Source organism: Chiloscyllium plagiosum, unplaced genomic scaffold (genome assembly GCF_037043375.1).
Source record: "Chiloscyllium plagiosum isolate Xiang-an unplaced genomic scaffold, Cpla_swu_hap1 HiC_scaffold_12, whole genome shotgun sequence".
Lineage (NCBI taxonomy): Eukaryota > Metazoa > Chordata > Chondrichthyes > Orectolobiformes > Hemiscylliidae > Chiloscyllium > Chiloscyllium plagiosum.
In genome coordinates, this window is record NW_028270150.1 from 70,358,128 (window position 1) to 70,374,242 (window position 16,115).

The window sequence follows — 16,115 nt, forward strand, 5'->3', positions numbered from 1 at the left end:
GCTTTAGAAGTTGGTGGTGCTGTCAGTGTAGCTTTGAGACTACTGGTTAAATCCAACTGCTACCTTTTGCCACAATTCTGGGTTTTGTTTTTTTAAACAGAGGAAAGGGACAACATTTCAACTATTTTTTTGCAATATGAAAAGTTTTGTCTTGTAATTAAAAGTAAACATAATCATATGAACTGGATTCCTCGGCAACACAGGGATATTTGTTCACTTTGATCATTTGAAATTTTCTTTTTTTTTTGAAGGAAGACTTGATTGAAGACAACAGCAGTTTGAAATTTCAAGAAGAGTCCATAAAGGCATCAAGTAAAATTCCCTGGTGTGCTGTTTCAGCACAGTCATTAACCCTGCACTAGAATGGTATATCAAGTAATTTCACATGAATATCTTAATCAGTATACTACCAGAAGTAATTAAGCTTCATTAACAGTGATTACTCTGTGCAGCAGAGGGTTCAACTCATCAGCAAAGAGAAAAAATTGTGACTGATACTTTAAGCCTTAGTACATCAATATCGAACACCATAGTTTCACCACAACGAAGTGACTAAATGATAAAATTGTGCAATAACTAAAATCAGTCAGTACAAAGTACTTACGTTTTTCTATCATTATACATCTTGTTTACACTGTTCCATTTCGCATCAAGCTGATCCAATGCATCCTGTATGTGTTCAGCTTCTGTATAAGGGACGCTCTGAAGAGCCACGGGTTTCTTGCTGTGAACCGCTTCTACTCTGCCTGAAAGCTTCTCCAAGTTCCTTTTTATGTTCTGAAGTTCAGAAAACAAGTTTTAAAAAATAATTACACACTTGTGCCTGTTGATGAGGACGTTTATAAATATTGAGAGTACTGTAATCCGAATCAAAAAGGATAATCAAAATGTCCTTACAACAACTTTCTTTAAAGTATGTTCAACCCATTAGCAACAGTGATGTTGAGGCAAAGTCATTGTACAGTGCTGTAGAGACACAGATTGAATTCACACTTGGCAACTGCTGGAATAGAAAGCTAAGTCTTTTTAATGGTGACTATGAAACTATCATCCAAAGTTGGAACAAAGCCATCTGGTTTCCTGACATTCTTCAGGGAAGGAAATCTCATCTTCACCTGGTCTGGCCAAAATATGATTGCAATGCCACAGCAAGGTGGCTGACTCCAAATTGCCCTTGGAAATGATTCTTGTAAAATGCTCAGCAAGAGGTAATTAAGGATGGGCAACAAATGCTGGCCTTACTACTGACATTCATCCCATGAAAGAATAATTTTTCTTCACACAAAAACTATTTTTGGAAGGAAAAAAGTTTTTGTAATCACAACCATTGTACATAAAAGATGACAACTGATCATTTGAGAATACAGTAAGCAATTTTCAGCACAATCAAAAACATGTCTTTTAACCATTAGTCAAAGGGTAGCAGTGCTAAACAGTCCAAAAGGTCAGACTCTAAGATGAGTTCTGAAGCAATGGGACACAGATAACCATTTGGGATCACATATTCCAAGGAGAAATGTGGTAACTGTCATGGAGAGACTCTGGTAGGTCAGTGCTAGGATTGACATCAAGGACCGAGATATATATATATATATATGAATTAGAGAGAGAGAGAGAGAGAGAGAGAGAGAGAGAGAGAGAAGAGAGAGAGACACACACACACACTTTTAGCTCTGAGGCCCAATAAAAATCTTCAGAATGGTTCTATACAAAACTAATAGTCCTCATCTCAAGCATTAAAACGCAGACACGGGGAATAAAGTTCGGAAAGCATTGGTTCACAAAGCAGTGTTCACATAAAATACTATTATGGTCAGATTTTACAGCAAAATGTGTTTTCTTACACACCTAATTTATCTCTGCTCAGATTCTTTTGTACAAACACATCATGAAACAAAATCAATTTTGCCTTCTGCTTATAGAATCTGTCAATAAACCATTCCAGATATATTTTTCTTCGCAATATGTGTACTTTAAAAAGAGAGGAATTTTTAGGATCATGGATATATTTCCTATTCCAGCTTTAGGTATTTTTGTAAACTAAATTTGACAATTTAAAATAACTCAACCAAAAACATTTGCAAGCCTGAGGTACCTATAATCACACTCGAGATTTCAAAACCTCATTCATCAAAATAAAACTCCTACAAGGGACCTATTCAGAATTGAACATTTAATTTTGCTTGGATGATATTTTTTCTATTGTTACTGGGTAAATGACTTTAAAATTTCCAATAATAATTTGACTAGGTCTAACAGATTAAACACGAAAGCTTAAGCTAAAACATTGCACTGACCCACATGGCTGAATTTTATCATCTCTTGGATGGTGGAAATTGTATAACTATCTTTAGTTGTTTCATTCATGACTGCCCCTCAAGTACACTGATGATTGCACAATCTTCAGTTCTATTCGTAACCCCTCAGATGATGGGCTGAACCTTTCGAGAAGTGGCAATTGCCATTAGATTGCCAACCGACTTCTTTTTCCTCCCTGTGTTCAGACATTACACATTTCTGGTCTGTACTTCCAAACCAGATCTCTTGGAAAATACAGAACATACCTGTTTTTACGACTCAATTCTCTCTGTGTAAGATCACCAAGGATATTCAAACTATGCCTCCTTTTATGGCACAATCTGGAATGCTTTTAGATTTCAAGGTCTGATTGCAATTTTGACAAGCAATGGAGAAAAATATTTTTCTTGTGAGGCACATGGGTAAGGGAGTAGGGTGACAGGTTATAATGTTAGAAATAGGTTGTAATGTGAGAAGTCAGGTGCACAATGATGGAAGAGAATAAGGTGAAACTGAGGTCGTGAGAGGGCAGACTGGCAGTTGGGTGGTTAAAGGGGTTGCATGGCAGATGGATCGGGGCCACATGGTGAGACTTAGGTTGGGGGGGCTTGAGGGAAGTCAGGCCAGAATGTGCAGTCTTGGGTCAGTTTGAGGGATAGGGTTAGGGTTTGGGGATTGGGGGTGGGTGGGGGGAGCTACTGTTGGTGGGAGGGTGTGGTGGAAAGGTCCAATTAGGTCAGGGTCAAAGTGGTTGAGTTCGGGGAGCACGTATTGGATTGAGGGAGTCAGGGGTTTCAATTTTATAGTCACTCAGGAGTTAGAGCTGATTTTAGTCCCTCTAACCTTTTCCTGGATAACTACTCAGACAAATGAACAGAAACCCTCCAAAGACTCTGACTTGAACTCTTCATTAGAGATTTTTAAAGTATTCCAGGCACCATGTAAATCTCCCATTGAACATTTCCAGCTAGTCAGTGGGTCAGGAATTCTCAGGGACTCTATCGTGCATCTTTCAGGATATGACTAACTTCCAAACAAAAGATCTGGGCCAATAATGCAGTATGCAACCATATGCACAAAGACCTGGACACAATACAGGCTTAGGCTGATGGATGGCAAGTAACCAATGCACCACAAAAATATGAGGTAATGTCCATCTTGAGCAAGAGACTGTCTAACAATGACCTTGCCTTGGCATCCAAAGACATTACCATTCCCTCCTGGGACCAGCTACTTAATTAATGTGACTGTAAGAGCAGGTGAGAGACTGGGAATTCTGTGGTGTGTGGCTCATCTCCTAAATCCCTAAACACTTCCATGATCTGCAAGGCACAAATCAAGAGTGTGGCAATGTATTCCCTGTTTGCTTGCATCATTGCAGGGCCAATAACACCGAAGATGCATGGCGCCGTAGCAGTTCAAAGGAATCTTGTTGATTCCGCTAGACCATTTCACGAACTCAAAAACTTTGGAGTTCCTTAGAATGAAATGACTTTTTGTTTCTTCACTATTGAGGGGACAAATTCCCAAAAGCCTGTTTCTAAAGCACCATGGGTGTACGGTTGAAGATGTTGGTTCACTACCAAATTCTTCAATGCAACTTAAATGGCCAATATGGTCACCAATACCCACATCTTTAATTTCAATACCTATGGCTTAAATATAAATTGAACCTGATAAAAAAGACCAATTCAAAAGCTCTTGCCAGAAACACTAACAATAATATTTCGAGCCAATGTTAATCTCTGATCTAAAACCAAATGTACTTTGCTCTTGAACACCCACAGTGTTCAACTTAAAATCATCCACAAAAAATACCTTCAGCCAAAGGAGGCACACATTTCAAAAAATAAATGATGTTCGCATGAGAAAGAAGATTGTACAAGAGAAGATTGATGCAAAAAGATCACAAGTAACAATACATTTTTAAAGTCTTGTCACTTTCTCCCTCAGCCCATTGTGTTTGGAAAAAAAACCCTCAAATATAACATAGCTGAGTAACAAATACAGAAGTGCACAATGAATAATACTGAATAGCAAAAAAGAAATCACATACTGTTGTAGCACTGGTGACTCAGGAATACATGAAAACATTCAAGTTCCAAAATGGTAACAGGCTGTTTGACCCAACTAATCAAGGCTGGTGTTTACTCTCTCTGTGAGCAAATAGTCCCAGTCACATCAATCTATCCTGATTATCTTCCCTTCATCCAACAAGCCAATTAAACCTTGGATGCTGGCACAGTTGCTGCTAATCTTGGAAATACGTTCTACAACCTCTCAAATCTCAAGAAAAAAAAGCCTTCCTCTCTGTCCTGAATCTCTTGCTTTTGACCTTATACATCTAACTGCTTGCTCCTGATGCCTCAGCTACCAGAATCAAACTGCTTTAACATGTTTGTCCTACCTTTCACTCCTGTCATAGCACACAACAATCTGCAAATGATTTTTTTGTTTAAAATTCAGGGTTTTTTTCTTTTTCTTCCTAATAACCCTTGCATTCAATGTTTAGTGGAATTGGCAAAAATTAACTCCCTAAAACTATGCATCACCATGTTAGATCTGGAGTACTGAACATGTGATGTCAATATTGCAACACAGCATCTACTAAACCTTTGCCAAAATGCAACTTCTTGAATTTGAATAACTAAGAGATTTATTTTTGGTGCAGATAGGAGTCTGATGCCTGCAAAGGATTGTCATACTAACAAAAACCCCTGTAATTGCAAAAGCTCATTAAAAATGAAGATGAAATAAAAGACGACAAACAGTTTCATGTAGCTCAGCTCTGAAGATGAAGAACCATGTTCAGAGGGGTTTATTACAAATTTGTTATGACAAATTAATTTCGGTATAATTATATGAACTTCAGAAAAGATTACTTGAAGACTACATTTATCAAAGGAAGTGTACAAGATGTGACTGCAGATTGCAATTTAGATGATTGGGAAGCGCTAGTACTGAATGGCACACAAATTAGCTTTTGAAGCCTTACTGCAGAAATGGACACTAATAAATTCATCAGCACACTACTGTTCTCTTTCTTGCAGTGTGGGATTTTATTTTGTTTTTGGGCAGTAATTTAAATTTAATTACCGAGGCAAACAATGACCTCTACGACATTCTGGAATGGACTGAATAAGAACTGTTAGATGGAAATTTCAAAGCCAAGATGGATTAAACAAACAATACATTTCCAATGCTCATAAGCTTCCTCTCAGATACTGGAGATGTTCTGCACTAAATGATTTACTGCCAGCTCCAGGTTACTGAGGGATATTTGGAGATATCCATGCTGACTACAGAATGCTTCTTTGGCCCTTGGCTTATTGTTCTGTGAGTTGATGAATATGACTGGGACTGTTATTTTAACTTGGCTACTTCCAATATTTTTTATTTGCATTCTCTAAAACACAGAGTATTTTAGACAGAACATTCATTTAGGAGATGAACAAACAGCAATGACCATCTCAAATAAGAGAGGATCTCCCTATTGCCTCTTGATGTTCAATGGTACCATCACTGAATTCTCTACACTTAACATCCTGGCAAATTACCTGTGACCAGGAACTGATCATAACTAGCCATCTAAATACAGTGGCTACATGAGTAGGTCAGAAGCTAGGAGTCTTGTATTAAGTAAGTAACATAACTCCTGACTCCCCAAAGACTGACTGGCATTTCCAAGACACAAATGAGGAGTGTGATGGCATACTCTCCACTTGCCTTGATGGGTGCAGTTCCAACGACACTCAACCAGTTTGACATCATCCAGGACAAAGCAGCCTGCTTGACTGGCACTACTCCTGCACTGACTGAATGTTATCATGAAGGAGTCTCCTTCTCACCATCTCTAATTCCACGGCCGCAAGCTCGCATCATTACTGATACTCACCATGCAGTCTGGGTGGTAGGTATCTATTCCTCACTCTTCAGGCTGTTCTACTCAGGTAGACTGTTCTTATGGAATCAATAGCATGTCAATTTTTAAATAAATGCTTGATCGTACAGAACTTAAATATTACTAAAATGAGAAGTTGAAAATTAATCTTACAGTCAACATAAACCATAGGAAATATGAACAGGAGTAGGTACTTGGCCCCTCGAGCCTATATCTCTTCTTCCAAGCCTGTTTCTTGCAACATAGTTCTTATGAATACAAGATGAAAAGCTTCAACTTCCAGTTGTGTCCAGTTCTGGTCGCCTGACTATAGGAAAGATACAGAGGCTTTGGATAGGGTGCAAAGAAGGTTTACCAGGATGCTGCCTGGACTGGAGGGCTTGCCTTATGATCAAAAGGTTGAATAAGCTCAGACTTTTCTCTCTGGAGAGGAGGAGGAAGAGAGGAGACCTGATCGAGGTATGCAAGATAATGAGTGGAATAGATAGAGTCAATGGCCAAAGACTTTTCCCCAGGGCAGGACTGACTGGTATGAGGAGTCATAGTTTGAAGATATTAGGAGAAAGGTATAAAGGAGACATCAGAGGTAGGTTCTTTACGCAGGGAGTTGAGAGTGCATGGAATGCGTTGCCAGCTGTGGTGGTGGAAGCAGAGTCATTGGGGACATTTAAGTGACTGCTGGACATGCACATGGATAGCAGTGAGTTGAGGGGTGTGTAGGTTAAGTTATTATAGTTTACATTAGGATTAAACCTCAGCACAACAGCGTGGGCCAAAGGGCCTGTTCTGTGCTGTATTTTTCTATGTTCTTTTCTATACTCAGAGAGTAGTAGGGGCATGGAACGGCTGGCCTGGAACAGCAGTAGACTCGCCAACTTTAAGGGCATTTAAATGATCATTGGATAGACATATAGATGAAAATGGAATCGTGTAGATTAAATGGGCTTCAGATTGGTTTCACAGGTCGGTGCAACATCAAGGGCCGAGGGGCCTGTACTGCACGGTAATGTTCTATGTTCTACGTACACACCTTGAACAATGTTCAAAAACTATAAAATGAAAAAAAAATCAAGTGCTTGTCACAAATGGAGGGAAATAAATTTGCATTTGTATATGTGAACTACAATACAGCCTACTTGGATTTTTGAAAAACAATTGTGTGGATTTGCAAAAAAAACAAGCACTCCTTTTATCTGATATTTGGACATGATGTTATAATGCTACAATGATATAATTTTGACCTCTAAGAGGTTGTACCTACACTTAAAGGGATATACCAGTCTAAAACCAACGTGTTGGAGAAGAAACAAAACTATGTTGGGTGATTTCTGCACTGAGATTAGACTCTAAAGCATTGTGAAGACATTTTAAATGTGAAGAAATTATTGTACACCTAGAAACAATGTGAAACAGCAGTATATTCCAGCTTTTCATTTCATGATCACCAATGATTCTCTTTAAAATTCCAGCTTGATCTTTTCCCCACAAAGGATAGAAAAGAAGGATTAAAATAAAAGAACAAATGTAGCACTTTAAGCAAGTCCTGTAAACTCTATTTACAGTCTAATATATAGAATATTGATTCCAATTTCTTCTACAGTCTATTTATTGCTCTCTTCACAGCAGCATATGACTGTTGGTGTCAGAGACCCACATTGTTAGTAACAGATTCGCTCCCATTACACTGCAGTGAGGAAGATGGGGGTTCAGATCATTTGATCATGATCACTCCTATCCAGCTGAGTTTGGAACACCTGAAGTTCTACCAACTTAGTGGTGACTTTCAGATAGTTGCCAGCCACTGGCTTTTGGAACAATATTTCAATTTTTTGAACACCTTACACTTTGTTTCACACTAACTGAGGACCTCTCCATAATGTTTACAATTTGCCTCTTCTGTGTGCGCACATTGTGAATGTACAGAAGTCACATATTACACTGATTTTTAAGGGACAGTAAGAGACAATGTTTTGAACAGGCACAACATGAGCAGAGTTGGCAGGTGTGCTCTTGTCCTATTGGAGCCAGCTCAATTACTTTCATGACTTTAAACTGCAGGAGAGCAAAGAGGCAAGGCAGTCGGAGAGGAAGCTGTCTCAAGTCAGCATTGCTCCCGTACATCACCCTTGACAGGTCTAACTGTGTGTTCTTGGACCCCTCAGGAGATGATTGCTGTTCTGCATCTTTACTTCATAGCAGTTTGAGTACTGTTAATGTAATCTAATCATTCTGCTTAACTGAAACCACTTGTTATGTTAGCGTTTCCCAGGGTTTTTATTTAATATGCTGCATGTAAAAGGTGATAAAAAGTTGTGCGCCAAATCCTGCAGTATCCAAGCTAGTCCATTTAAAATGTTTAGAGTTATTGAGTGCAGAAGAGGCGCTTTGGCCTATGAAGTCTGTACTGCCAAAAATACACTACTATCTACACTGGTCCTTGTTTCCCGAACAAGGCTCTTGACATTAAATGTTTATGACAGTTCAAATGCTGAACCAAATTCAGCACAGGGCAGCACAGTGGCTCAGTGGCTCGCACTGCAGCCCCACAGCACCAGGGTTCCAGCCTTGGGCGACTGTCTGTGTGGAGTTTGCACGTTCTCCCAGTGTCTGCGTGGGTTTCCTCCCACAGTCCAAAGATGTGCAGGTCAGGTGAATTGGCCATGCTAAGTCGACCAAAGTGTTAGGTGCATTAGCCAGAGGGAAATGGGACTGGGTGGGTTACTCTTCGGAGGGTCGGTGTGGACTTGTTGGAATGAAGGGCCTGTTTCCACGTTGTAGATAATCAATCTAAATACTTTTTAAAGGCAGTGACATTACCTCTTCCAGGCAGTGCATTCCAGACGTTGGGCAACCACTCCTCAAATCCCTTCTAAACCTTTTGCCTTTCGCATTAAAAGTATATCCCCCTTGTTCTTATCGCTTTTACTATAGAGAAATATTGCTTTCTATTCACTCTGTCCATCTCCCTATAATGTTATACACCTCCAGTAAGTCCCTCCTCAATCTTTTCTGCTCCAAAGAAAGCAAGCTGAGATTATCCAGCCTCTCTTCAGCATTGAAATGGTCCATCTTAGGCAACATTGTGATCAATCTCTTCTGCATCCATTCCAGTGCAATAACATCTTTCCTGCAGTGTGGTGATTAAGACTGCACACAATACACAAACTGGGGCTTTACTCAAGTTCTGTACAACTCCAAAATAACCTCCTTGCTCGTTTAATGTATGCCTTGACTGATAAAGGCAAATATCCCCTATGCCTTCTTATCTACTCTAATAACCTGTCCAGCCACATTCAAGGATTTGTGCACAAGTACCCCAATATCTGTCTGTTCTTCTGAGCATTCTGGTTTTGCCACTCATCAAATATTTCCTTGCTTTGTTACTTCCTCCAAGTTTACCAGGGTTATTTATCAAAGTTAAGTTCTATCTGCCACTGATCTGGCCATCTGACCAACCATCAGCCCATTCCTGTAAACTAAGACCTTCCTCCTGAGTCTCAATCACCTGGCCACCTCAAACGTACTTATCGATCCCACTGCCACCACCACATTCTCATCGACATCACTTCCAAACATCACGTACAATAAGGGACCTAGCCGTGATCCCTTTGACTGTACATCAGCCTGCAGTCAGACAAATTGCCTTCTACTACCATCACTAAACCTCCTGTCACTAAGCTAATTTTGGATCCAACTTGCCAATTTACCCTGGATCCTATTATCTTCTACTTTCTTAATCAGTTTCCCAATGGGACTCAGGTTTTTGAAGTTGGCTCCGATTATTTGATTTTCATGCCTTGATGATATAAACAAGATTTGTTGAACATCAAACAGCTCTGATAGGAATTGAATGCCGCTTTCTGTCAACTTGTGTGGTATAATTTAAAAACCAGATCCAGTAATGATAATCTTTGCAAGAATTGCAATGAGAAAAACTTTCAGATAATTTGCTCTTTTAAAAATGCAACCCATTTAATCAAATATACAAATAGAATACAATGTGAAGTCTGGAAGATCAACGTGTCCCACTTTGAAAGGAAAACGGGATCAGAACTGAAGTAGAGTTAGACAGCCGCCTCAATCTGCTTAAAACAAATTTCCTGGGGGACCTAAGATGGCGGCGATCTGAGAAAGTCGCACTGCAGAGCTTCACATTGCAGCAGGAACGGGACTATCCTTTAACCCACCCAACCCAGGTCATCAGGATTTCTTGGGACTCCAGAAAGATCATAGAGAACCAGCTCCTGAAATCTCGTGAGATGCTGGGGATACAGATTGAAGAAAATCTGGGTCCAGTCTCTCTCATGCTGCAGAATCATGAGCAGCTGCTGGGAGACCTGGGGAAGACGACGGATGAGGTGGAGCACAGGGTCACAGTGGTGGAAGCTGATGCCAGTTCATTCAAGGAAGAGATCCAAGCCCTGAAGACACAGGTCTGTAATTTGCATGACCAAGTGGATGATCTTGAAAATAGGGGTAGGAGAAAAAACATTCAGATCATCGGTCTGCCTGAGGGTAAGGAAGGTGAGCAGCCTGCAGAATTTGTTGAGGATTGTCTTCCAAAATTCCTTGACTTGGAGGCTGGCATGAGAGGATTAAAGATAGAGAGGGCTTACCGGGTCGTAGTGCTGAGATCGGGTCTGGGTCAATGTCCTCGCCCTCTCCTGGTGCGGTTCCATCATTACCAGGATAAGGAGAGAGTCATGGAGGCTTCCAGAGTCCAGGGGAAGGATCCAAAGGCCCTAATTTACGAGGGCTCTAAGATCATGTTCTTTCAGGACTTCTAAGCGGCGGTGATCCAGAAACGAAAATCTTACGATGGTGTGTCAAGAGAAGATTGAGGGAGCATGGGTTTCAGTACTCCCTGAGATATCCGGCAGTGTTTCAGAATACCTTAGATGGACCCATGCATCTTTTTGACACATCAGAGAAGGAAAGAGACTTTGTGGACAAACTAACCTAATTTGAACAATGTGAGTATGTATGAATAGTGTTGCTCGGGTATGTTTATCATTCTGTAAAAGAAAGAGGAAATCTGGTTGGAGCTTTATTTTTCTTTTTTTCCCTCTATTGATAATAAGTTGGTTTTAACTATGTCTGGCGATGGTTAAGATGTACATTTTCAATTTCTAAATGAGGATATACCAAAGGATGGGTGGGGCATTTATGTCCCTTTTTTTATATAAAATAATGTTTTTTTATTCATATCAATATTCCATGGGGCGTTTATTCTTTTCAGCTTGTGTTTGCGATGAGGCTCTAGCTGGGAGAAGTGAAGGTGGTTGGGATGGTTAGTTGCCCCCTCCGGGCAGGAGTGAGCTCTGGAGTTTGTTGTTTTTTATTTTTAATAATTTTGTACGTTTGTTAAATGTAGTGGGTTTTAGTTTATGTACTTTTTGTACTTTTCTCCAATCAGCACAGATAGAACATAGAAAAATACAGCGCAGTACAGGCCCTTTGGCCCTCGATGTTGGGTCGATCCAAGCCCACCTAACCTACACTAGCCCAATATCCTCCATATGCCTATCCAATGCCCGTTTAAATGCTCATAAAGAGGGAGAGTCCACCACTGCTACTGGCAGGGCATTCCATGAACTCACGACTCGCTGAGTAAAGAATCTCCCCCTCACATCTGTCCTATACCTACCACCCCTTAATTTAAAGCTATGCCCCCTCATAATAGCTGACTCCATATGTGGAAAAAGGTTCTCATGGTCAACCCTATCTAAACCCCTAATCATCTTGTACACCTCTATCAAGTCACCCCTAAACCTTCTTTTCTCCAATGAAAACAACCCCAAGTGCCTCAGCCTTTCCTCATACGATCTTCCTACCATACCAGGCAACATCCTGGTAAACCTCCTCTGCACCCGTTTCAGTGCCTCCACATCCTTCCTATAGTATGGCGACCAAAACTGCACACAATATTCCAGATGCGGCCGCACCAGAGTCTTATACAACTGCAACATGACCTCAGGGCTCCGGAACTCAATTCCTCTACCAATAAAAGCCAGTACGCCATATGCCTTCTTCACCGCACTATTTACCTGGGTGGCAACTTTCAGAGATCTGTGTACATGGACACCAAGATCCCTCTGCTCATCCACACTACCAAGTATCCGACCATTAGACCAGTACCCCATCTTCTTGTTACTCTTACCAAAGTGAATCACCTCACACTTACCTACATTGAACTCCATTTGCCACCTTTCTGCCCAGCTCTGCAGCTTATCTATATCCTGCTGTAACCTGCCACATCCTTCCTCACTGTCAACAACTCCACCGACTTTCGTATCATCCGCAAACTTGCTCACCCAACCTTCTAGCCCCTCCTCCAGGTCATTTATAAAAATGACAAACAGCAATGGTCCCAAAACAGATCCTTGCGGAACACCGCTAGTAACTGCACTCCAAGATGAACCTTTGCCATCAACTACTACCCTCTGTCTTCTTCCAGCCAGCCAATTCCTAATCCAAACCTCCAACTCACCCTCAATGCCATACCTCCGTATTTTTTGCAGTAGCCTACCATGGGGAACCTTATCAAACGCCTTACTAAAATCCAAATACACCACATCTACCGCTTTACCCTCGTCCACCTCCTTAGTCACCTTCTCAAAGAATTCAATAAGATTTGTGAGGCACGACCTGCCCTTCACAAAACCATGCTGACTATCCTTGATCACATTATTCCTATCCAGATGTTCATAAATCCTATCCCTTACAATTCTCTCTAAGACTTTGCCCACAACAGAAATGAGACTCACCGGCCTCACACGAGGATTGATTTTTTTTCTGACCCCTGCGGTAACCCAGGATCTGGTGGCATCTTGTACGATTTGGTAATATTACCATCTCTGATCATGTTCCAGTGTACCTTATGGTTAAGATTAAGGGTTCAAGGTACTGGCGAATGGATCCCTTTATCCTCATGGATAGTAAGTTTGTGGAATATTTCTCTAGGGAATTTTGGGCGTTCCTAGACATCAACATAGGCACGGTTGATAGCTCATCTGTTCTCTGGGAAACTGCCAAAGCCTATGCTCAAGGGTTAATTATTTCATATTCCACCAGTAGGAAGCGGCAGAAGGGTGAGCAGCAACGTCTCCTTGAAGCACGGTTGAAGGCAGCCGAAAATGGCCTACTTTGACAGACCCTCGTTGGTCCAACTCCAGAGGATTACAGCACTGCGATCTGCACTAAATTCTGTGCTCACGCAGACGGCAAAGAAGGAGCTGGCTTTTGCAAAGCAAAGGTTATACAGCTTGGTGACAAAGCAGGCAAATACTTAGCATACCTTGCCAGAAAGAGAAGTGCCCCACAAACCATTACACCGATTAGGGAAGGGTCTGGGAACATAACCTGTGATTCTAAAAAGATTAATGTGGTGTTCCAGAGATTTTACTCTAAATTATACCAATCTGAGGATTGTGAGGAGGGGCAGGCCAAAATGGAATCCTTTTTTTTTTAGAGATCTGAAGCTCCCGGGTGTGACGCCCGAACAACAGTCCTTTCTCAATGCCCCATTAACAGAGCAAGAAGTGCAGGAAGCTGTGAGGCAGCTTCAGAGTGGAAAGGCGCCCGGTCCTGATGGACTTCCCAGTGAATTCTATAAGGAATTTATAAGTATACTGTCAGGTCTGATGCTGAATATGTTTAATGATTCATATAGTCATGATGGTCTCCCACCATCTCTGAGAGAGGCCAATATTTCACTTATCCTTAAAAAAGGGAAGGATCCGGAAGACTGTGCTTCATACAGGCCCATCTCGCTCTTAAATGTGGACTTTAAGATCCTCTCCAAGGCTCTCGCATTAAGCTGAAGACTGTGTTACCTGGTATTATTAAAGAGGGTCAGACGGGCTTTATAAAGGGTCACAGATCCTCCAATAATGTTAGGAAGCTACTTAACGTAATTCAAGCATGCCAACAGTAGTCAATACAGGGATTGGTGAGTTGCTTAGATGCAGAGAAGGCATTTGATCGAGTTGAGTGGCCGTACCTTTTCTATACTCTAAAGCGGTTTGGTTTGGGCGAAGTCTTCGTAAGATGAGTATAGGTTCTCCATGGTGTACCTCTCGCCATGGTCATTACCAATGGGGTACGATCAAGCAATTTTAACATTTTTAAGGTCAGCCAGCAGGCTGTCCCCTTTCACGATTGCTTATTACGTTGGTGATTGAACCATGGGCGGAGGCCATTCGTGGGGATCCCAACATATCAGCTCCAGAAGTGGGGTCAAAATTACATAATATCTTGTTGTATGCAGACGATGTCCTAATTTTTTTGACAAATCCAGCAGTTTCAGTGCCTTGCCTGATACAATGCATTTGCGTGTTTGGCGCTTTTTCAGGGTATAAGATTAATTTTGCTAAATCAGAGGCTACGCCTATGGGTACAAAGGAGCTAGCTCTTAAGGGTGACTATAGATTCCCATTTAGGTGCTCCTTCCAGATGTTAAAAATTACCAATTAAGCTCGCCTTTGACCTACTTGAGTGATTGGGTTTGTGGGGATCCTCTTTCAATATGGCTAGATAGCGAAGCCTCCCAGGCAAAGTGCCCCCTTACCAGTTTGCTGTTTTTGGACAAGATGAGGACAGTTAGGGAATATTGCCATTACCCAATAGTCATCAACATTGTTAAAGCATGGAGGGCAATTCGACAGAGGGAAGGCAATATTGGCAAAATATCTTTGTTTACACCTTTCGTGGATATGCCGGGTTTTCAACCAGGTATGGTAGATTCAGGATTTGGATGTTGGGCAGCTGGGGGTGTGTCTTGCACGGGCGATTTATTTGAGGGAGCCGTAATGATGCCCTTCGATCAGTTAGTACGGAAGTACGAGTTATCTAATAGAGACTGCTTTTGTTTTTTTTTCAAGTCAGGGACTTTGTTAAAAAAAAAGACCACACTTTTGACTGATCCCTGCAAATGTGACATCGGGGGGGGGGGGGGGGGTGGTGGTGGGGTGGTGGTGCTAAGGGCTAAGAGTACACTCTCTGTCGGTACTTTATATCATCAATTGGGGGGTACCACCTTAGATGAGTCTGATCGACTCTGCAAGATGTGGAAAAGAACTGGGTGTTGAAGTCAAAATTTAAACCAGGGGCATCTTCAGCATGTCTCAAGTGCAAGGTCTGCACGGGTACTCTTACCCATTGTCTTTGGTCTTGCGATAGGCTTTAAACATATTGGAGCGCTGTGGTGGGTGCAATGCAGAGGATTTTGGCTGTAGGGGTGGAGAAGGACCCTATCTGTCTCCTTTTGGGCCTACCCACTGCATTTCCTGCAGACGTGCATAAAGAAAATCTTTTCAATATTCTCACGTTTTGTGCAAGAAAAAATACCTTGCCAGGTTGGATATCCAAAAACCCCTCAGGCCTGTCGGGTTGGTGGAAGATTGTTATGGAGCATACTCCCCTGGATTTTCTCACAAATATGGTACACCACAAAACTGAGAATTTTTACAAGACATGGCAGCCCTTTTTGGAATATCTGGACACAGATTTATCTGCCGCAGTAACAAGGGCTTTTATATCGCCGTAATGATTGTGTTTCACGAGTCCAATGTCCAGGAAGGAGGAACTGTGAATGTAGGAGTGTTTTGTTTGGCGAGACTGAGTTATTACTATTTATTTGTTTGTTGTTGGTTATTTATTTGTTTAGTTAAATAACTAGTTTAGGTTTTTTTAAATTTTATATTTTACAATATATATTTATACATTTGTACATGAGGGTGGGTTGGGGATTTTTTTTATTATTTGGGTTTGTTTTGTACTGTTTTGAATGCATTGTTTTGTACTTGTAATATTAAAAATTCCATTTTTTTCTCAATAAAAATATCTTAAATTTTTTTTTAAAATTTCCTAGTTCTGCGTTCTAGTTATACCAACAGCCATGAAATGCATAACAATA

The 16,115-nt window shown here is 41.1% G+C and overlaps 1 protein-coding gene across 11 annotated transcripts in view; it reads right to left on the reverse strand.

Annotated features, from left to right (window-relative positions):
- Positions 1 to 16,115, reverse strand: part of dmd (dystrophin) — a 2,003,576-nt gene that overhangs the window by 871,704 nt on the left and 1,115,757 nt on the right. For all 11 annotated transcript variants that reach the window (XM_087992890.1, XM_087992895.1, XM_087992900.1 and 8 more), the window contains one exon: positions 605 to 777. In XM_087992890.1, the coding sequence (XP_087849016.1) occupies positions 605 to 777 (173 nt within the window). The remainder of the gene's footprint in view (positions 1 to 604; positions 778 to 16,115) is intronic.